At 36.1% G+C, this 25,206-nt stretch overlaps 1 protein-coding gene across 2 annotated transcripts in view; it reads right to left on the bottom strand.

The window, feature by feature from the left end:
- Nucleotides 1–25,206, bottom strand: part of LOC133525150 (transcription factor egl-13) — a 531,288-nt gene that overhangs the window by 97,592 nt on the left and 408,490 nt on the right. For both annotated transcript variants that reach the window (XM_061861413.1, XM_061861412.1), the window contains one exon: nucleotides 8,618–9,142. In XM_061861413.1, the coding sequence (XP_061717397.1) occupies nucleotides 8,618–9,138 (521 nt within the window). In that variant the 5' untranslated portion in view covers nucleotides 9,139–9,142. The remainder of the gene's footprint in view (nucleotides 1–8,617; nucleotides 9,143–25,206) is intronic.

Genomic DNA, 25,206 nt, shown 5'->3' with positions numbered 1-25,206 from the left:
ACACCCCAGCAGGGGGGAACAGGACGAAAAGAAGAAATCCTGGTCGCTCAGTAGGGTGCCCAGAAGGCTGGAGCGAAATATAGGCAAGCCCTAGCTCTGCTCACCAGAAGCCTCTATTAGGCGCTTTGACAACTCCTCATAGAAGCGACGCGCGCTAGGCCCCCCACGGCCCCAGGATGACAACCTCAAGCGTCGCCGTTTAAAGTATTGAATTCAGAAATAATATCATCATTACCAACATCAGCCCTTTATCGCCCACTGCTGAGCATAGGCCTCTTCTAGTACGCCACTTGTCCCGATCCTGAACTAATCTCATCCAGAAGTCTACAGTATGGGGTTCTTCAAAAAAGGAGTGTACAGGTTTTTAAAGGGTCGGCAACGTGCATGTAACACCTCTGGAGTTGCAGGCGTCCATAGGCTGCGGTGACTGCTTACCATCAGGCGGGCCGTATGCTTGTTTGCCACCGTCGTGGTATAAAAAAAAAAGAAGTGACCCGCAATCTTCCGAATGTCGTCCACCCGAGCCAACGGACGACAGGGGCTTCTTTCATCCGAAAGCGGCCACCATTCCGTTAACATTTGGTCCACCAGCCACTTCAACTTCTCACAAACCATCTGAGTTAGACGAATAAGGGACTTAATAAGTCGTACAATGAGGCTTCTTGATTAATGATAACATCTAATTCATTCGTAATTGCTATAAATAACTGTTGTGTTATGAATAAATGTTCCAGCGTGTTTATTATTTCTTAATACTTACAATAGAATAGACGCAATTCATTGCCACAATGCTGTGACTTACTTTTGCATAAATATGTTAGGAGAATAGCTTGTTTGTATGGATCTTATTATTTTAATATAGAAGAACTGGACAGAATTCAGCAGTTAAAAATCTTTAGCTTTTCGAGTATAGAGTTTTTTTTGGAATGCAATTAAAGAGGACTCGAATACCATAATTAAGACCCACACAAAGCGAGATGATATTCACATCACTGCAGATGTCATTCCAGATCTAGAGCAGAGCCCAACTGGGGAAGTACCTCCACTTTACAGAAAACCGCAGCCAAATAACACTAGACCCTACTCATAGTGTTGTGTTCCTGCCGGCGAGTAAGGTTGCCAGAGCTCAACGGTGCGGAGTGTTAAGGTCGGCAACGCGCATGTAACTCCTCTGGAGTTGCAGGCGTCCATAGGCTACGGAGACTGCTTACCATCAGGCGGGCATATAATAAAAATCTCCGTCATTCATTTAGAAGTTGTATATAAATAATAACATGCGCTCGGTGTTCCCCTTACAACACATTAAACTCTCAAAAGGGCATCTACGTGTTGGCTTCGGCTCGGCGCACACCTCCTAAATGTCCGGAACAATATTGTTTCGCGATGGGTCAAGATATACAGATGAGAGTAATAAAAATAGTCGATATTTAAATAGAAGATTATGGATATTATGTTTTTGAAACAATGCGAAAATGGTCGCTAAAAATTGCGTTTACTCTTGAAATGACTACTTTCCCCAGAAGACTCGAGTCTCCAACAAGACATATCTAAATCTTAAGGAAGAGCCAAATTTCAATTTTCAATTTCAATGTGCATTACATAGTAATGAATAATTATTTACGTACATCAGGTGGTTACATTACGTGCAAGTAGATAATAGACCTATTAGAAAAACATCGATTTTCACACTCAAAAGGACGCAAGATTTTTGTCTTGTCGTGCGTGGGTTTTAGACAAATTGCACCTTAAACCTTGAATTTCTGCTATGTCAACGCCTTCTGTAGGTATTTTTGTTCCGCCATGTGTGGGCTTCATTGTCTTAGGGGGACTGTTCAGAGTGCACACATACCGTCAATCAAACAAACATACCTATAAGTTAAGCTTTTGATATTGTATGATAAGGATCTCGACCGAATTTTTGAGTCATATTAAAAAAAAAAACTCCTTGAGCTCTGGCAACCTTACCGGCAGGAACAATGAGTTAAGAATACGATTAAGAACTAAACACATTATCGTCGGCCATTGCCACAGTTCAAACAAAACGTAACCTTAATCTCCTGCTCCTAATTGTTACATCCATCTTTGTTTTCCCCCACAATACTTTTACTCTATTACTCATGAAACATAATCACATACTAACGCTTTACAAATTAATATCAATATTTTAAAAGCAAAACGCATTGTTACTAAAACAAAATATCCCCTTTGAATTACTTTAAATAGGACTTAACGACACACAAGTCTTCATATATCTTTCCCCAAGATATGATGCCTTAGCGCGGTTGGCGCTTGCAACGCCCAGAATACAATTTGTACTAAAGTATTGTTAAAAAATAGCTTAAGAGCGCATTTATCGCTTTTGTTTATGACTTGTGTCCTTTTAGAATTGAGATATTACAGTCATCGCTCAAGACAATCATAAATAAGATATTCACATTAACTAATGTTTCACGTCTCTCATAATTTGGAGCAGTTATAATGTGCTCTGGAAATATATATCACTACAAATTACTGTTGGTCCATTGTTACAGTTTTTGTGGTGTGTGGTGCAAGTTGTAAACTCAGGGCGGGAGAGTATGCTACTAGAGAGTAGTCGCTGAACTCGCTGAAGATGAATAAATGGACTGATGAAAATGAATATTTGCATTCATAACATAATAAAATTACGTTGGGTTTACAAAACCATAGGCTAAACTAACAGCGGTAGGTGTTGAAGAACATATATTTTTGAAATAAATTGTTTTACGAAACGAATTTTGGTTAAAATGGAACAAAACAAAAATCGGAACTATGTTTGTATAGAAAATTATGGGTAAGAATCTCTGAGTAGCAGTGTTGGCCGAAATTTAATTAGAATTGAAAGTTAACCATTACAAATTAATCCGTAAACCGTAACGGACGGTTACAGTTTACGGTTAAATTTGTAATGATTAATTTTCAATATTTTCAATTCTAATTAACTTTCGGCCAACACTGCTGAGTAGGTATGGCAATAATATATAAATATTACTAGGATATGCAATGCAAGTCCAGGTACAGTCGAAATCCAATAAGCGTTTTCTACTTTCGCAACTTACCCATTTGCAATAAGGAAAAATTTTAAGATATCGTTCAGGTCGACTGTGCTTCAACCACGAATATTATATTAATTTAATATCAGTGTTTGTGGAGAGTGTATATCGACAATACAGAAATTTAAACTATGAAGTTGTACAAGTGTGCTAACAATAGTTCCCAAAAATATAAAGGTAAATCTTTCCGCTGCCAACAAGGCCCCAGCCTACGCTTGAAGGAGATAGATGGCCGCATTAAGCTACGTCTTAATCCTCGCGGTGGCGATTAGGCGTTTAATTGCGCCCGGGGGCCGCGGCGTCTGTCTGTTCGGATGGTGGGCCTCAACTCAACTCACCATAAATTCTGTGGTTACTAGTGCAATGACCACTTATTTAGAAATGGCCAGTTTTTTGCGTTATTCGCGGTTTTTGGCCGCTTTTATATGTCTGGTCTGTTCGCTTCATGTCTTTTCCGTCACGAAACAATGGTATTCCGAACATTTGGGAGGCATACGCTGAGCCGAAGTCAATAAGAATCTCTTTTGACACTTTATGACATGTAAAGAGTACACCGATGGATGCTGCCCTTGCCCGTGGCATGGGACGCACGCAGAGGCAGCACCCGCCAAGGAAAGAAGGAAGTACTATTGAAGGGTTGAGGGAATCTAAACTGAACCAGGCTATTGGGTGAAAGCGATGGACTAAATACTCTGCTATGGGATAAAAACTGGACGCCTGCTTCATAAAACGACATACAAATTGATTTTCTCAAACTTGCAATGAAATGTTGATATGACTTACTTCCAATTAGGTCCGGAAATACTACATATCCGGTGCGATGAGTGAAGATGATATCTTAAGGAATTTCATACATCCTTACACACCTAGGCATGTAAAGCAACCTTTCTTTTGTTTTAAACGTCTAAATATGACAAGTATTGGCATTCAACTATCAAATAGTAGTAGATTCGTAATTTGTTTTTAGCCTACCTACGAATAAAACAAATTTAATATTATTTTTTTAATTCATTGCAAGTATGAGAAAAGCACTATACAAATCTCGGAGAGAAACGGGGTTACCGGCCGCATATCCCTATACATCTATATCTATTTCGCCTGCAACCCTTCGTTTCCCGGCCTCTCTTCATTATCTATATTAGTTGTTATTTGATAATTACAGATAAGTATTAATAAATAATAATAAATATTATAGGACATTATTACACAAATTGACTATATCCCACAGTAAGCTCAATAAGGCTTGTGTTGAGGGTACTTAGACAATGATATATATAATATATAAATATTTATAAATACTTAAATACATAGAAAACACCCATGACTCGGAACAAATATCCATGCTCATCACACGAATAAATGCCCTTACCAGGATTTTAACCCGGGACCATCAGCTTCGTAGGCAGGGTCACTACCCACTAGACCAAACCGGTCGTCATTGCAGTATTGAAATAAGAGCTTATTTATTTACTCGTCACTCTTAGGAATGTTCCTAAGTGATACAAAATATAAACAAACAATGTATCCCATAGTAACTGCGAATAATCAACACAAAACCAATTAATTATAAGATAGCCGATAACAGCAAATACAAATATTGACACAGATCATTCTGACATCGCCTTAACCTTTTATATAATCATCTCTATTACTTATCTCAGTTTATTGTGAACAATGACTATCATAATCTGAACTATAGGCTGGTATGAATTATTGAAGAACGAGGCTCAAATAACTGTGGTTATTTGTTATCTTTTGTTGAACTTTATCCAATGAGGATATTTTAAATTCCGGTTATATCATTAGATATGCCTATATATGTGACCGGCATTTCTTCTGTTGATTAAAGATTATGAATCTTGGTTTTTGCCATTATTTCCGCTATTATTTTTACTCTGCGTCCGCCCGTGCTACAATTTTTATTGACCAATCACAACTTTTTTTAATAGGTAGCGAGAAATTGTTGTACTTATTGGGTAATATTCCAAGCTGTGGGCGAGGTGTATTTATTGAGGAGGAATAAGTTTCAGTATTATGTCAGATATGTGTTAGTAATATGGACCATTTTTCGAAGTCAAAAATGTAGTTAGAACTTCGAGACCCTGGGTCCTGGCGCTCTGAGTATCTTTGGAGACCTTTCAAAGAGACTCAGGGACACAACTGGGGACCGGAGAGCTGGCAGTTACCTCGCTCAACACGCATCAGTCTGGCAGTTCAGCGGGGTAACGCAGCCAGCATCTTCGGGACCATTTTTAGATTTAGTTTAGTTTGGTATAGTTTTATTTTTGTATAGTCCGTATTTAGATTAGACATGTTTTTGTACCTTATAATGAATAAAATTCTTCAGTTAGAGCTTTGTCTATATATACTCTCCCCTAAAAGTTATTACGTGTGTAACACGTTTCTCGCAAGACAAATTACGTAAAAAGATCTAAGATTACTAACTTCCCACAACTAAAACAAGCAAGGAACATGAGAGACAATTAAGCATATAAATTTAAACAATTAAGACAACGTAACACGTTTTTACATTAAATTAACTAAATGGTCCTAATCTCGGCTCGGACTGAGAGTTTCAGGCGATTTAGTGAACAATAAAGTACGTTGCTTTGTCACTGTGTTATTTTAGAAATACGAATAGCCATAATGGTGAATGTTGTAAGACACATTACGGTTAGTCAGCAATTATGTACCTATTAAGTTAAGTTTTATAATTTTTATATATTTCCGTTTTTTAGCATTGAGCAGGACAATTGTAAGAGCTTGTGCACAAATCACGCGAGGTTTTTTTCGGCTACTTTTTGACAGACATGGGTTCGAATCCTTGTGGAATGGAGGATTTCAGAAATAATTAAAACTTGATTATCAATCAATCGACTGTAGTTTCACCATGTCTGCTACAATGTGTTACAATGTTTCCGATGCATCGCCTAATCTTTGTAACTGCATCAGCTATTAAGACAAGTTTATGATATAATTATAATAGTTGTTTAAGTGAAAGCGTTTAAATACATACTTATACCGTCGGTTACATTAGCATCATGTATACTTGCCCGAGTCTGTGTTTCCGCATGAGTACAATCAGGGTCTCTTCAAGGCTAGGATAAATAGGTATCTCATAGGTAAGCGTGCTCCACCGTAGACCGCGTCATCACTTACCATCAGGTGAGATCGTGGTCAAACGCCTGCCTATCTTTATACATAAAAAACTTCTTTACGGATTTAAGAGGGAAATACCACTCCTCATCGTCCATACAAAAAGACTACGTTTTTTCACTTCTAAATATTTTCCTTTCTCCGTGTTTTTTTAGTATATTATTGACACAATGATAAACTAGGTTTATAGGTTTTCTTTTTTTTTTAAATAAAGCGAATCCTATAAACCTAGAATATATTATGCTGAAGCGATGGAAATCAAAATCAAAGTGATTTGTTGAGATTTAGTTACTGGAAATCTTTTTCTCGCGAAATGCAATTTCATAGAAATATTACCTTCGTTAGATTCAAAAAGCTATTGTTCCCTCTTAATATTCTTTCAATAGTTGACGTTGTTAAGCTGCGCGCACTTTAGTTTAATCGCTCGCGTCACAATACGAGTGGGGTGATTTTCGAGTTGTATTGTCAAAGTAAATTTTGTAGTGAACAAAATTTACTGCCATCTTTCGACACAGGGCTAAAACTTTTAGTATGACATATAGCTATTTGACCCATGTTCTTTCACTGATATGTGTTAAATATCAAACGGAGTCCCCATCTACTCTAGTATAGGCCATATATTCGAGCATATTTTTTCTTGATTTTTCGAGGCACGTTTTTTTCTTAGACTTTATTTATCTTATACGAATATACATTTTTGATTCTAGTCAGACGTCTATAGTTATTATAGTTCTTTGTACACCTACATACTAATTTACCTAATTTTGCCTACGATTTGAACCTGTCAGTTCCGCCATATTGCATTATCACCAACTACATCCTGTCACCATCAGCTACTATACGACCATTAACCAACCAAATAGCTATAAAAGGCCAGTAAACTGGCGTTTAGCGGTTTTATAGTGGGCTTGCGGTGGTCGCACTCTTAACATTGTTTTTAATGAGTAGTATAATGGTCAATTAAACAGTGTAACGACTGCTGAGAATAGTCGCGCACTGTGAGGACTTATACGTATTTCCATGTTACTTGCCTGAACTCCAGTGTAATATGAGCTCCGGTTATATATAGTTAACATAGATTTTGAGGCTGTTCTTAAATTTGAATTTGAGGTAAAGAGATGGGAATAGCGTTAGTACTATTAGGACGTTAAAATATTTTGAAATGTCCTAAAAGCCCGCAGGACGCCTGGATCTCCCAATCGCTTTTTACGAAGAAATCCTTGTTTAAAAAGGGGTAAATCTCCTAGTGTTAGTAACATTTAAGCCCTTTTTAGATTGGATCATAATTTTAACGTAACAACACGTTATTTGGAACATTTCCTTAAATATGCGGAAGCTATTGAGCTTACTGAATGGGCTATTGAAAATGCTTTAGTTAGTTCAATGTTACTAGTGGTTATCTTCTAGGAACTAGTGTATGAATTTTCGGGATTTAACATTTTCGCGAAACAAATTATTAAGTAGTTAAGTAATTATATAGTAGACAGATCCTCAGACGCTCTTTGATTAAATCATAAGATAGTAGTTAGGTGTTTCCAGTCTTAACTTTAAGTGGTAACCTATATTTTCAGCAAAATATACAACCGTATATTCTATTAACCAATAGAGGTAGTTGTCTATAAAATCATGGAACAACTAGAAGGCATTTTAAAGAATGCTTCAAATCCCTTCTTCATCGAGAATGTTCACTGTTGGGCAAACGTTTCTCCATTTTTCCTCAAATTCCAACACGTAGCTATTAATTTAAGATTTCTAAGCTTACAAGAAAGTGCATACAAAATAACCGCCCCAATTAAAACCATTGTATTGCCATTTACGACTAGAATGTACATAATACCATCCATTAAACATGTAATAATCAAGTCGTTATCCAGCGTAACGGCTGTATGACTTACTTCCTAGATGGCACGTAATTGTAAACACAGTGAGACAAAACACCGGATAACATGAATAAGAAGGTGACTGATAATGTAGAAATTAATTAGTCTATCATTGTTGGTCGTTAGATAACTGTAATGCGGAATAACCTGACTTTATGATGTTAGATTAGTGGTTTGTTACTGTATGAATTTTGAACATAATATAAAATTAAGTAGTCATCGAGTTTCTTATTTCACCTAAAGATATAGGCACTATACTTAGTATATACAATATGTTTGCTACAACATGATAGGATTGTCTGTAGCAAAATTGGAATCCAAATATTTTGTAGAATAATTTTTGATCTGTTCCTACCTACCGGAAAATTTTAATTAGGTATACTCATAAGAACTAGTGTGAGATTTGTACTGAGCTATGTATCAAAATTCTTGTAGGTATAAAATCCAAGTTTCGTGCTATTACAATAATCCATAGTGTATTTAGGTAACTACAATTAAAAAAAAACTTACTTGTTCTGCTTAACAGGTGTAGTTGATGGCGTAGGCCTTTTTTCCTCTTTAATCGTGCTATTGTTCATTTTAGATGTCAACCTCTTCAGCACGTCATCCATCGACCGCTTATGCGGGTTCCCGAGTGACAGCGCGCTATTATGATTCAGCAATGAATTGTTATTATTGCAAAGACCCAATTTAGCTTCAGCCCCAGGACTGCTACATTCGGAGGAGCCGCGGCGTCTAGCTTGAAGATCATTGACTTGATGAAGGCTTAAAAAAGAGGATGGGACTAGAAGATTATTTGTCATTTCTAAGCTTTGCTCGAATCTTTGCTTTTTGCTCGGTCTCTCTTCTTCAAACTGATCCTCCTCGCTGATAGAACTTCTGGTGGAAGAACTTGGGGAGAACTTGTAGTAGGTCTGGTCGTCCTCCTGGGTGTCCGGGAAGTCCAGGGGAGCCGGGCCGGCTTCGGGCTTGTCCGTGTCGGCGGCACCTTCTTGCAATTTCGACGGAGGTGACTTTCGTTTAGATGACATGTTTCTGAAAAGATGGAGAAGGATTTTGTGAGTTAAATGTGTTTAATAGTTTCAAATATAAATGACTACGTTGCCTAAGCTTTCATTATTCATCTGCCCGGGCCTTGTTAATGAAAACATATCGTGTGACACCTCGCTATATTCATTAACATTTTGTATGTTACTGTAAAATTTTGGCTGTTCAAAATAAAAACTTAATGTTGATATACCTAAGTTACTCAACTTACACAGATCCGTACCCCTAGTGTAAATAAATTCGATTTCCAAACGTGACGTACGCGTTTGCGTTTAGTCTCATTTTGTATTGGATTTCGAAAGAGCGAGCCAAGCGGGACGTTTTGGAAACTCAAAATCCTATACAAAATGAGACTTAACGCAAACGCGTTCGTCACGTTATGATGTCGATCAAAGTTACACTAGGGGTACAGAGTAGGGATACACTGATCAGTGTTAACGTCTACCGGCTCACCATACGAGATAAATTAGCAGTCAAATTTGCACCCAATTGTATTAGAATCAAACGTAATAAAACAACTTTGTAGGTAATTAGTACTAGTTAGTTCCATCGCCCACACTGTTAACTGTCCATCGGTGGACCTTATTACAAAAGGCATAAGGTCCGCCGATAGACAGTTAAGAGTGTTGCTGTTTGTACGTTGAGTTGGGACGCTAGGAGGATTAAGCATACTAAAGATTGAATCATTTGAATCCACCTTACGTCTCGTCTAACCTAACCTAACCTAAGACCAGCAAATCCGAAATAGACACTCATCACTTCAAACAGCCAAAGACAATCCACCAAATCTACTTATACGCAATCAGTCAAGACGGCTTGATTACAAACGCAAGCATATCGTTCAAACGCTTATCCAAAACCCGGGTCAGATGTCAAACGTTTCCCCACACTATGATCCCTAAAACGGTTTACGTTTACTCATAGCCGATATACACTTAGGGCATTTCGCTTTTAGAACACTGGCTGTTCCAAAACGGCTTATATTATCTGTAGGGTATTGGGGGTTAGGGTATTTTGGAGGTGAAGTGTGGAGGAGTCTCAAACTCGCTTCGTTAAAGCATCTAATTGGGTATTGCTAATTGCACTGCCTTTGGACTTAAGGTGTCCTCTATGTATAAGGCTGGGGCGTGAGGTTTAGGTGAGACTGTTTGACGTTTATTTTAGGGTGGTTTAACCAACTGAATGTAGACAAAACGTGAACTATCGTTTACTTCAAATAATATAATGTGCATCTATAGCACTAATATAGTTTATTAGCAATACTAGCAAAACAAATCTTGACTCGAAATCCATAACGTCGGATATGCAAATCCGACCAAAACGATTTTCGTTGTAGACCATTTTAACACACCAAGTTAAAGTAGCTATGTTTCATCGTTATGTAATCAACTGGTTTAAACAACTAGTTAGTTTATTTACCTTTGTTTGAATGTAGAGAAAATGTGAACACAATTGTACCACGCGTATATACTTCAAATAATATAATGTGCATCTATAGCACTAATATAGTTTATTAGCAATACTATCAAAACAAATCTTGACTCGAATGCCATAACGTCGGATATGCAAATCCGACCAAAACTATTTTCGTTGAAGACCATTTTAACATAAGTTGAAGTACGAGTAGCTATGTTTCATTGTTATGTAATCAACTTTAACAGTTTATTTGTTCAAATCAGAAGGAGCGTCTGCGAAGTTCCTGCACTTCGCGAATTGGATAAACGAAGTACAAATAACGAGTTTAACTTCGTTTCTTATCTGGGTTGAGGCATGCTCATAGTACCTATGGAATAACAGAAAGAAAATATACTGGATAATTTTTTTTTTACTTGACAATCAGAATCACAAACTAATAATTTAATTTAAGTTTGAGAAATTAACCTACAATTAGGTACCTACATTTTAATATGCGTTTTGCCTTTTTGTAGTCAAAAGGGTATCTAAGGTAAACATAGATAAGGCTGTAAAACTAACAAAAAAATACTAACACTAACAGTAGCTTATAAATTTTATCTTGATTATTTTGTTAATAACCATGCTATGGAATGTAAAAATCCAGAACTAAATAAATTGAATTGAATTGAAAAATGACAACTTACTGCGAATCGAATGAAGCAAACAGTGAGAACTGAGAAACAACTTAAATACTGAATCAGTAAGTAACTATCTGTAGAAAGGTATACTAAGAGACAATTACTAATCAGTTTGTAATAAAAAACGCGGAAGTACCTGCACACACAAGAGAAATGAATATAGGTTACACTGTACAATAAACATTGCTCTAGCCGCCTGCACAAAAAAAAATACAAGGTAACATTTCCAGCGCCCCTAACACAATTCCGCACATTATATTACCCGACGTCGACTAGTCCATTACGTTAGGGGGCAACTATAGCTTGTTGCCTTTTATCACGGAGCAACGCCGATATTCTACGGACATCTCAGTGGGCCATTTTTTATTTTGTAGTTATTTTTCTCAGATTTTGATTTAATTTGGTGGATATATAGAGTTCCTTATTCTGTACAACATAAGCGCCTTCACCTTTTGTCCTACAAAATCTTCCACTGTGTTACGGAAAACGTATGGAAGTTTCTGTAACTCGATAGAAATTTTCATACATTTTGTCCCAAATTTGGATTTAGTGTTAATTTTGGATTTATTAGAGTATTGCCATTTTTCCATGCCTATAAGAATGTCCTAATTACAGAAGGTATTTTGGGCAACATCAGCAAAGTGTCGGGTACGTGACGCTGTTTTTTTAACACTTCTGATAAAGTTATAGTTTTTGAATTGGTGCCATCGTCACGTTTTTATCAACGCACCTCCCGGCAAAGGAGCAAAGCTCATCCTAACTTCTTAGATACATGGCACACCAAGAATAAGCGGGCATCTCGCTCGTTTCTTCCTAGAACGTGCAGAATGTGGAATGAGTTGCCTCCTGAGGTATTTCCTTTGCGCTACGTCATGGGATTCTTCAAGAAGCGGGTATTTAGAGTTCTCAAGGGTCGGCAACGCTTAAGGCTCCTACGATGTTGCTTATGTCCATGGACGACGATGACCGCTTCCCATTAGGCGGCTCGTCTGCTCGTTTGCTGAAGAAGCCGATATTTGTCCTGATAACGATTGATGACTTTAGCTTTAAATTGAACGGTGTATAATTCATAATTCTGCAGATTATTAAGGTAGCTGCCATACGCGTCACTTCCTCGGCAAAGTAGACCTTTTTGTGAAATGCTTATATACGTCTCATTGCTGGGTAGGTAAAGGTTTTCTCCAATAAGACTTTTTTTTGTGATAGTCAGCAAACGAGCAGACGAGCCGCCTGATGGGAAGCGGTCATCGTCGCCCATGGACATAAGCAACATCACAGGAGCCACTAGAGCGTTGTCGACCCTTGAGAACCCTAAATACCCCGCTTCTTAAAGAATTAAATGTAAATTTGCAAAATAATAACAATTCCCATGCCAAAATAAAAACAGATATACATGTTACCTAAATCTATAGATATTAATTTTGTTACTAACGAACTGTTAAATAATATTAATGATATAATACATAAATATGATAACAATCCAGACGATTATTATGATAATAACAATAACATTAGCCTGTTTACGTCAGTGGCGTCAGTGTACGGAAATAAACAATATTCATTGTAACATAATTATTTAGACTTAAGTACTATCGAACTAGAAATACAATGTTTTGAATTAATATACATATAGGTATCATATTGTAAAAGCACCAAATTATTTAATAATACTAATAAAACAGGTATCGCGAAAATGAAAATTGTTTCTAAATTTATTGAACCATAAAGATAGAACGGAAAGAGTTCTAATTTAAAACTATAATTATAATTTTGAAATATTTTTATTTTTCCTTTGTTACTATACTTAATGTTACTTTTAGGTTAAACTCTAGTTTTCGTTTTCCTTCTAAAATAATTTATCCGTAGATATACTGTTTAAATTGATTTATCTATATATCTTTAAAAGGCGGTATATCTTTCTTTTTTCTAACACAACGAAATAGGTGACGCGTTCAATTCTCACCAACTATCAAGTATAAAATCAACGTCAAGTCGTGCACTAAAAAAAATGCTATCAAACAATACAATTCGGCATTTATCAAATCTCAGTTCCAAATATTTAAACAAAGCAACCGAAAATAAACTATGCGTATATAAATTTAAGGCACAATATTCAACAAAGCAAGCGTCACTACTTCAAACTCAATTTTGCAACCAATAAACGATCCGTTAAGCGAATTTCAGCCTTAATATAAACAGTATAAAGATTGTAATAGTGCAAGGAAATCACTAGTTACTATTAATTTCCGTCCCATTAGGGGCACAATGACGTCACGCGGTGCCAACAATATGGCGGATTGGCGGGAAAATTGACAAGTCTGGTATTGAAAATTAGAGTTGTGTTTAGATTTTCTGTTTGGTTGTTTTGTTATAGTTTCTAAAGGAAATGATGTAAAGTAACTAGTTCTATTATACTAGTGTCTTTGTGAGCTTAAGACTTCGCGAATCCTTTTTTCCTCCCCCTTTACTTTACGGGGTGATTTTGGGGTTGAAAACTAATCTATATCCTTCCCCATAACAAAAACTATCTACATACCAAATTTCAACTAAATCGGGTCCGCGGTTATTGATTCCCCATACAAAATCCCACCGCCCTTTTATATCACTAGCAAGTGACAAGTACTAAGCACAGCTACTACCCCAATCAGCAAGAAGTATACGTAAGACGGGTGTGCAATTTCCTTCGACTAATAGATTGAAGGATCTTCGTTAAGACGGACTGTCCACGGTGACTTCCATTAATTTTGCCGGATGTCTATATGCTGAATTTAACTAGTTCGTGATTGGCCGGCTTTTAGATTGCAACTGCAACGAGTACTTCGGATAATTACAAGTTTTTCAAGGATGAAAACCAACAATTTGATCTTGTCTTTGCAAGAAGTTTGTATTTTGTAAGTCATGTTAAATTTAACTTCTGAAGTTCGTTTAAAACGAAAAAAGTACAGTCAATAGAAACTAAAAAGGTGAACATGATCTGCACGCATTCATACTACAGTAAAATTTGCTTTCCACTATTTATGCTCCAATAGTTTTTATACATTAAAACCATATCAAAACGTCATTTATGTATTAGAACATGAGAGTAGTGATGATCTACTTTAAATCAGCATAATATACAGCGTGGGCCCATATAACCCGACAGATTTTAACCACGCATTCCTGAGGTCATAAGGAGCAAAACATGTTATATGACTTTTGGTCAAACTCCGCAAAAAAACAAAATCTTTGCGTGTGTATGTGTTTTCTACACACGACACGTTATTTCTTCTTACATCTTGGCGAGAAAAACATTGGAACGAATAAGTAAAGTTTTCTTTATTAATAGATTTTTATTAAATTTTGCGAGATTCCTATAAAACTTTAATGTCTGTCAGTAGGTATGTCTAAACTAAGTCACATAGTGGCAGCCGCAATGAGTATTGTCATTATCTCTAAAACAAGACCGATTTCAGAAAACTTTGACAGACATTTTAGTCTCTAAACTCTAACTCTAAACCGGTCAAGCTTACACCTTTAAAATCTGTCGGGTTATATGGGCCCACGGTGTATATAAACATACCACACTATTATAATTTTAACAATTAATTTTATTAATTCATATTTCGGCGCAATTTCTGCAGCAAATTAGACTAATTTTACTGTGCTACAATTAAGTAGTGTTCAGATTATTTCAAGCACCTTAAATAAAAAAAAGCTAACTTCAATCTAAAAAAATCTTCATATAAAACTTTCAACCATTTCAATAACTCATATATAATAGTACATTACGATACAAGTGCGAAAAATAGGAAATTCGAAACGAGTGGCGATAAATTAAAACACGACCGAAGGGAGTGTTTTAAATCGACACGAGTTGCGAATTACCTATTCGCACATGTATCGTACAACGTTTTACAGTACATATGGCCCTTTAAATGTTCGACACAGTAACGTAATATGCTACTTCTCGCACTAGTGCTATAAAGTAGCCCCATATGTACTGTAAATAAATAAATATTATAGGACATTATTACACAAATTGACTCAGTCCCACAGTAAGCTCAATAAGGCTTGTGTTGAGGGTACTTAGACAACGATATATATAATATATAAATATTTATAAATACTTAAATACATAGAAAACACCCATGAATTAGGAACAAATATCCATGCTCATCACACAAATACATGCCCTTACCAGGATTCGAACCCGGGACCATCAGCTTCGTAGGCAGGGTCACTACCCACTAGACCAAACCGGTCGTCAAAATAAATGCGATTATGAAACGTTTGTAACAATTATAATGACCGCTGTAACGACGTAAATATTATCCATGTTACGGTAATTACCCCTCATAAACACTCAACAAACAATAAAACTAATTAACTACATAACAATAACAATTAACACGCAATCACAGTAACAAAAATGTTAACACTTTAGGGGAGAATAATTTGCGTTCCGTTCATTGTTACGCCCCTCCATATTGAAGTCAGCTGTGCCCCATTGAACTCTATACGGGGCTCGGAATCGAATTATAGGCGAGACTTGTTTTTTATTGTGACTGATAAATGTTATGTAACATTTAAATATAAATAAAATAACATTTAAACAACTTCTAAAACTAAATCTAAAATAAACCGCCCTGGACCGTACCTAGCTCAAAGGTCCCCATTATTCCTTCTGCGTTTCCTTGCTGAACCGCAATGGAGACCTGCTAAACCAGATACGACCCAAAGCGAGGATCGCAGCCCCTCTCTCGCAAGAGACGCCCTAACTCCCTGAAAAAGGAGCGAGCCTCTGAACAGTAGTATTAAGTACTCTGATTTTAATTGGTATAAAATGTTGGAAAGACTTCTTCCTGTGCCATCTCCTACCGGCGGTCGGCTATCATAAGAGCTATACGGACTTTAGACACAGCCGCGCGGAATAATGAGCGTGTGCTCTGTTTAATACCATATGTTCGAAGATTTTTGAGCCATGAATTACGTCTTCTTCCGGATGATATTTTCCCTTGGATCTTTCCTTGGATAATTAGTAGAAAGACATAACGTTCTACTATTAAATAATGACCTGTCATAACTTCGTCTCAAACAGTGAAGTAGGTACCTACCTACCAGCTAACAATCCCGATAAAGGATGACTCACGCTAGCCAGGGCCGGGGCCAGGCCGGAGCTTCCGGCGCTTCGTTTTCTATGAAAAGCACCACGTGATCACGGATCAGCCGTCATAGAAAATGTCGGCTCCGGTCTAGCGTGGGTTAAGGATTTAAGCCAGATTGCCATAAGCTAGACGAGCTTTGCAAATATAATGTCATAAGATATTTCTATTCTTTACCTAAATAGAAACGAAAATGTCTCAATAGAAAATTCGTAAGTTCAGTCTGAACAAAGGCAGGATTTTGGGGAGCAAGTCTATAATTTGTTCTAAGTCCGGTAAGCCGGTGATTAGAACAAAGAACAGAACAAGTCCTGACGGTCCTCACCGGTGATTGAGCATTGTCGCGCGATATTAACCGTATTGTTTGCGGAATAATCGTAATGTTGGGGCTCGGGGGCGGCTATGTTGGGTGGAGAAAGCTTTTGTTTTACAATTCCAATCCAAAATGATGTATTCTGAACTATATAAGAACCTACTCTGTACACCTAGTGTAAATTTATTCAATAGCGAGACGTGACGTACGCGTTTGCGTTAAGTCTCATTTTGTATAGGATAGGCACGCTGTTTCTAAATCCCATACAAGATGAGACTTAACGCAAACGCGTATGTCACGTCACGCTATCGAATAAATTTACACTAGGGGTCTGATATTGGAAATCTTTCGTTCATAGGTATATTTTGTGAATTCTCGTAACTATATGAGATTTTCGCAAAATATACTTATGAAAGAAGAAAATACAAAGACTTCCTTTAGCCCAATAAAATGTAACTGCATGGCGTCTTTAGCTTTCGCGGCTGACGTCATCGTTGGTTTGCCAATAATGTAACGCGTGACAATCTCAGCTAGAAAACGCGAAGCAATAACGTTCGCTTGACAACTAGGTGCAAAAAAATATAAACTGGGTGATGTTTGTTACATGTATATATACACTACTACATAAAATAAAACAAATCGGTACATAGTAGTTCTATAAACTCATGGAGAGCAGACTAGGGGGTCTAATCCTGAAATCCGAATCACCGAATGGGCCACGGAAGACCAGCGCTGGCTTTACAGCAAAGAGAATTGATTGTAATAGAGAGATAAAATCTAGGAAAAAAAGCCCCTTAAAGTTACTGAAAAATGTGTGGAGCTGTACAGCGACATCTCGTTTACCTATCAAATTCGAAGCACGAAATTGTTTTGGATTTTACGCATCTTTCACAATCTATGTATTTTTGCTTTACAGCTAATATTACGCTGAGTTGAGTCCATTTCGTGATCCACACATAATGATTTCTTCTTTTCTTGCTAATGTTATTTGCACACGATCGTACATGTTTTGTGATCGTCACAAATAAATATCTTTTATAAAAATTATTATTGTAAGCAGAAGCCACCTCCATACGCCCGCGCCACACGCCCACTTGGCTTCGCCGATGGGTAATTTTCTCCATTGTCACTCGCAATCGCAAGAAAATCTCACCCCCGTCACTAACTGGAAGGGACTCCCGTAGGAAAATATTACGTAATATTATTAAAGCCAAGGTGAGTTATTTTATAACAATAAAGCTCAAATTTGATAATTATAACAGCTATTTAAAACGGTGTTTACTATAATATTTGTTTTGAGTTCCCGATGTTTCGGCACTGTTGCACCTACCGTATACATCACACGGAGTAACTGATATTGGGATACCACAAAAACAAATTAATGTAGGTACGTGGTGACTAGCTCCTTTTAAATAGTTGGTAAAATAGACCAAAAGAGTACATAGAATTGACTAAACTCAGACTGACTCAGACAACGATATATATAATATTTAAACACTTAAGTACATAGCTCAGCTGGTGTGGTGAAATATATTTTTTCTATTGAAAATATATCCTTGGTTTTAGCGAGATAGGTAGCTAAAACAGTTTACTTTTACCGTAATAACATATGGCAATATGCGATTTTTTTTAAATCGAATAAATTGTATGTAAGACTAAGAATATAGATGCTGTATTGTATAAAAAAAAAATATTATAGGATATTATTACACAAATTGACTAAGTCCCACAGTAATCTCAATAAGGCTTGTGTTGAGGGTACTTAGACAACGATATATATAATATATAAATATTTATAAATACTTAAATACATACATACATACATACATAGAAAACATCCATGACTCAGGAACAAATATCCATGCTCATCACACAAATAAATGCCCTTACCAGGATTCGGACCCAGGACCATCGGCTACATAGGCAGGATCACTATCCACTAGACCAGGGGCCCATTTCTCGAACGGTATTAGACTCCACAACTGTCAAGTCGTATGGGTTGCCATGGCAACACACTAATAATATACTAATACCGTTCGAGAAATGTCCGACAAAATCGTCGTCTATTCCAGTAGTTCCAGTACCCTTTGTATCTCTGGCAAACATTTCTAAAGCCTTACTTTTCTAATTCTCTAAGCCCCCCTGTCAATGGAGCCAATCGGGAAAATGCACATGTCATAAGCTTTGACATGACGGCGAAGTCGTTATTTCACAGAACTCCCGAAAGTTAAAAATGTAATTGCGGTATGAAGGAAAATTCGATTTGTTTTAAACGTGGAATATGAAGGTATGTAATGAGTACTGATTTTTAAAATAATAATAGATAACGTACCTACTATTTTATTTAATCGCGCATGTTCGCACTACTGTATATAAGTGTAAATAAAATTAAATCAACTTTTATGAATAGATAATATAATTATAGAAGTATACAACCAGTTTGGCCTAGTGGATAGTGACCCTGCCTACGAAGCCGATGGTCCCGGGTTCAAATCCTGGTAAGGGCACTTATTCGTGTGATGAGCATGGATATTTGTTCCTGAGTCATGGGTGTTGTCTATCTATTTAAGTATTTATATTTAATATATATCATTGTCTAAGTACCCTCAACACAAGCCTTATTGAGCTTACTGTGGGACTTAGTCAATTTGTGTAATAATGTCCTATAATATATATTTTTTTATACAATACAGCATCTATTATTCTTAGTCTTACATACAATTTATTCGATTAAACAAAATTTCGCAAATTGCCGTATATTATTACGGAAAATTAAACTGTTTTAGCTACCTATCTCGCTAAAACCAGGGATATATTTTCAATAGAAAAAATATATTTCACCACACCAACGCGAGGAAAATTATAACTATGAAATAGCAAAAAAAAAACCAAATCCAAATGAACGAAATTAAATATTTATCATCCAAAATCATCATTTGAAAGTCAATTCTACCAGCTAACATAAGGAAACGACTCAAAATTTGCGTCTGATTACTTTGCCCCACATGTGGATAAAATGCAACTTTCTTATTCGTTTTTGAACAACCAAGAGGGCCTTTACCAGTTGGTGTGGTGAAAAATATATTTTCAATATATATATAATATATATTTTTATTTTATTTTTTAGTTTAGAATGACGTGAATACGTATCTACTTGTATGAATATCATCAATACGACTAAAAATGTCAATAAAGATGTAGAAAACTTTCAAAGCAAGCGTTAAAACAGTTCCCTATTAATTCACCCACACCAAGATTGGAGAATCTTTGAACATCAACAACATATAAAAGCCTTTAAATAGCTTTCCTCCTTTCAACTTATTGTGAATAAACTTATTATAGAAATAAAAATAATTCAGTTACGACTCGAGAAATTCCCGTTTTCCCGAGCAGGTTCCTTCATTCAATTACTGGCTTGCACAATATTTTCTATTTAATTTTTATTTCTCATTGTAGCCTTCGAAGGATTTTATTGGGTTCGTTTGAATTTTTCAAGTGCTTTTTATTTGTTGCATTCTTAGTAGATTTGACGTTGCTTATTTGATTGTTATTTGTACTGAATTGTCATAAAATATTGACGACCGGTCTGGCCTAGTTGGTAGTGACCCTGCCTATGAAGCCGATGGTCTCGGGTTCAAATCCTGGTAAGGGCATTTATTCGTGTGATGAGCATGGATATTTGTTCCTGAGTCTATTTGTTTTCTATGTATTTAAGTATTTATAAATATTTATATATTATAATATATATCGTTGTCTAAGTACCCTCAACACAAGCCTTATCGAGCTTACTGTGGGACTTAGTCAATTTGTGTAATAATGTCCTATTATATTTATTTATTAATTTATATAAAAAATTCAATTCAGTTGTATTTGTATTAAAATATTTAGTTTAGTTCAGTTTTAGACATAGTTTAATTACTAGCTGACGTAACTCGATTCTGTTTAGATTAAAAAATTTACTGATTATTTCATTTTCTTGTCTACTTGATCTTAGAAAAGCGGATAGTGTTGTGTGCCTGCTGGTGAGTAAAGTTGCCAGAGCTCAACGAGGGAGTGTTAGGGTCGGCAACACGCATATAACTCCTCTGGAGTTGCAGGCGTACATAGGCTACGGAGGCTGCTTACCATCAGGCCGTTTGTTTGTTTGTTTGCCACCTACGTAGTATGAAAAAACTAGTGTACGTTCGAATTGGCCAGTGAATGATATCATTTTGACCTGAATGTTCATTCCAAATGGGCTCACTGTTAAAACAAGAGTGTCTGATGAGAGCATTGTGCGAGGCCAGTGGAAATTGCAGGGAGTTCAGGAAAATTGCAGTAGATATAGGAGCACTGTTGGAGTTAATGATATGGAAACAGGGATGTTTTTACAGTAAACAAAGTAAACTAATTTTTATCACACTTGCTCGTATACAATTACACGTAGGTGATGCAGGCGGTAAATCATAAATTTCAACCTTGGGCGGTAATGTATTTTTTCATCACACTTGCTAGGCGATGCAGTAGGGCACCTAGGGGACCTAGGGGTTATGTACGTCTGAAAATAGGCAGAAGTTTAATTTTTTTTCCTCGCAAGTGTGATGAAAAAACATTTTACAGTACATTTGGTGCTACTTTTCCGCACTAGTGCCTAAATTAAGTAAGTAAATATTCTTTATTGCACCAACAATTATACATTTTACATACATGTAAAACTACAAATGAATTTTAAAGGAAAATAGAACCAGGTAACAGCAGGCGGTCTTATAAATAAATAAATAAAAATTAGCACATTATGTAACTATGTCGAAATTTTAAAGAGCCATATGTACTGTTAAACGTTGTACGATACATGTGCGAATAGGTAATTCGCAACTCGTGTCGGTTTAAAACACATCATAAATCTCCTCCTCCCTAAGGCGTGTAAGCGAAAAAAAAGAAATTTAATAATTCGCACGCTTCTGGTGAGCTTAGTTCAGTTGGTTAAGAGCGACTGGAAAACATTGCAAGTCGAAAAGGTGATTTTTTTTTCCTTTAATTTAAAAGCCAAATTCACTTTTACCAAAATGCCGCCTAGTTTCTTGCCGGTCCACATTGGTTCATGCGCTTACATATATTGCAGATACCCTCCCCAATTGAGGGGGATTTAAATCTTCTCGGGTCAGAGGTCTGGTTAGAGCCGGTGTAGCTTTATTTGACGTTCATAAGCGCATTGTAATATGCCTACTTGAATAATAAACTATCTTTATCGTTAATGTCAACAGTTCAGTCTTAACCTTAAAGATACTTAAGAGGAAAGGGGATGGTCGCTTCTCCATAAAAACTTAATCCCCATTTTCCTCTCTGGATATCGACATTATGGAAATAGTACATTACGATACAAGTGCGAAAAATAGGAAATTCGAAACGAGTGGCGATAAATTAAAACACGACCGAAGGGAGTGTTTTAAATCGACACGAGTTGCGAATTATCTATTCGCACATGTATCGTACGTTTTACAGTACATATGGCCCTTTAAATGTTCGACACAGTAACGTAATATGCTAATTTTCGCACTAGTGCTATATAAAGGAGCACCATATGTACTGTAAATATTATTACGTAATTTGATGTATATCAACCACAGCTATGCCCCTACGTTTGACTTTTTTAGATTTTTTTTGATATTTGTTAAAATTAGGAGCAAAAAACAGATTTCATACAATTTTTTAAATGCTCCTAACTCTTATGATTAAAAATTCGAAAAAAATCAAACGGGGCATAGCATATACAACTATTTCTGTCAAAGTACTTTCAATAATGTTAATATTCAGAGAGGAAAATAAGGACTACGTTTGTATGAACCTCCTCCACTTTCGTCTCAAGGACAACCGGTATCCCAAAAATATTTTTTTCGCTAAATTATTTACAGAAGTGGATAACGGTCTTCTGATAGAGTTGGAACGTTTCGAGTTGCTCGTGAAACGAAACGAAAGTATTTGAATCGTTACAAAAAAACGTTATGAAAAACGGTTTCGTTAGTAGGTATAGAGAAATAAGAAAGCATAGAGTGCTCACTTTATACATAGTTAACTCATTTAGAATAAGTTTTCAGTGAAAACTTAATTATAATAAAATGTATACGTTTGTAGCTAGTTTAAAACTTATTATTTTTGTAATACGTTTTACCATACTTCCCATAAAACTCATTATTTATTAAGTAAGGTTCCCGCCGAGTTTCTTGAATCTTCTCGGGTCAGAGGTATAGGGTTAGAGCCGGTGTCGCTTTATTTGACTTTCATAAACGCATTGTAATATGCCTACTTGAATAATAAACTATCGTTATCTTTATATTAAGAGAATAATAAACTATCTTTATCTTCAGAGAAAAGTATACCACGTGATCGTCCATACAAAAAGAGAAAACGTTTTTCCATTTCTAAATATTTTCCAATGATTTTTTAGTATGTTATTGGCATAATGAAAAACTAGGTTTATAGGTTTTCCTTTTTTTTTCAAAATTTGTAAAACAAAATAGAAAACTTCAAAATTACGAAACCTATAAACCTAGAATATATTGTCGCTGAAGCGATCGACATCAAAATCAAAGTGATTTATTAAGATTTAGTTAGTGGAAAACGTTTTCTGCCGAAATATACTTTCATAGAAAAATTACCGTTATTTCGTTAGATTCGAAAATTATCTTCCTTCTTAACTGATGTATGGAGTACTTACTCTAAATTCTAAGATTACTTATTTCTCTGTAGTTTTTATCTATTGAAAGAAACTGTTTCTTCGTTTCATAAAAAACGGTTTAAAGGAAGATTCATCTCTATCTTATGAATAAAACATGGAATCGATGTCAACCGATATTGCCTAGCGTTTCAAGACATCTCATGTGGACTGTCATAATACAGTTATTTTTGTTTCTGTTTGTAGACTAATGAGTGTTATTGGTAACTTTTGCAGGTCTGAATATATTGCTGTAGGTATGTTATTTTTGGTTAGGTTATCTTTTTAGGATACTTATGGTCAAATATATAAAGAAAAGTCTTGATACAAATTAGTCAAATTACTTTTTGTATTGGGATACCTACTACTCTATTAAATGATGTATAAAGGCGAAGTCAATAGTCATAACTATGGAAGGTAGAGGCAAGGAACGGAATCTCCATATACCAAAAAGTGTCCGACAAAAAACCATAAATAGGTGGCGCGGTGGTATACTTGAGAAAAAATCTAATCATAGACAGCGCTCTTCACTCCGTCAATAACGCCTAGGTTCTTAGCTACTCTAGCGCTACTCTGGAGAGATTTGGAACTATTATTTAGATAGATAGATAGATAGATAGATACATTCTTTATTCATACCCACAACATACATGGCATTAGCATCAAAACAAACAAAAAAGAAAAGTGTAAAATAAAAACATGCAAACTTAATTTAATAAAAACATTTTTTAGTTAATTAATACGCCATGTGTCGTGGCACAGAAAAGGCGCTGACTCAGCATAATGATGCAGCAAGCCACATCGCTGGTATTCTGCCAGTACCTTACACAAAAATGGGCAACGCTTTTTAAACACCTAAGTTGGTACAAGAAATAAAGAAAAACTACTGTGCAATTTGTGTGTGTGCCGTGTACTTTGTAAGTATTATGTGAGCGAGTGTATACATATATATGCGTGTGTGCGTGTTTTTTCTATCTTATGGACTTTTGGTAAATTGTAATGAAGATAAAAAGATAAAAACGCGGTTGGCAAAGTATTTAGTTATAGGAGGATGAAGCGAAAAGGAGTTTAAGGCTTACATTGTTGTTTCTGTTGATTAAGAAGTTGAAGTCGATATTTTACTTAAAAAATCGCTTTGCTGTTTGATTGACGAATTGGAGGTGGTATATTATTCCAACATTTTGTTGCGTGGTACCGAAAACTCCCTCTAAAAGCGGCAGACCGGTGCTGGGGGACCTGTAACACTATCGCTCGCGAGGCTCTCATTTGGTGATGAATGCTACTTTTTCCAAACCATAGGAGTTTCTTATAGAGATAAGACGGCTGCTTGGATTGAATAGTATCAAAGAGCAGGCAAGCGAACATGAGTTCTTGGCGAGCGGCCATTTTTAACATACCCGCATTGTTTAAAAAAGGCGTGACATGAGTACGAGGAGGGATTTTAAAACAAAATCTGGCACATGAATTCTGCACTCTTTGGATAAGGCGCCACGATCGTGCTAGAAGGCAGGAACCATAAGCTGCAAGGCAATAATTAAGTTTTGATAAAACAAGAGCTTCACAAAGTCGCATTCGTAGGGTGACACTAAGAAAATTTTGAATATTATATAGAACTTTTAAACGGTATAAACAATTTCTAACAATGTCTATTACATGCCTCTCGAAACGCAGATTTGTATCTAGCAAGAGTCCAAGATTTTTTGCTTCGTCGACGCGATCTACTTTCACATCCTTAATCCTAATGTTTGGTTGTTTTGAAATGATGGCATTAGTTTGATTTAAAGTTCCAAGTACCATATATTTAGACTTAATAG

Source organism: Cydia pomonella, chromosome 14 (genome assembly GCF_033807575.1).
Source record: "Cydia pomonella isolate Wapato2018A chromosome 14, ilCydPomo1, whole genome shotgun sequence".
Classification (NCBI taxonomy): domain Eukaryota; kingdom Metazoa; phylum Arthropoda; class Insecta; order Lepidoptera; family Tortricidae; genus Cydia; species Cydia pomonella.
Note: the sequence above shows the minus strand (reverse complement) of the source record. Positions and strands in the feature narration are given on the sequence as shown.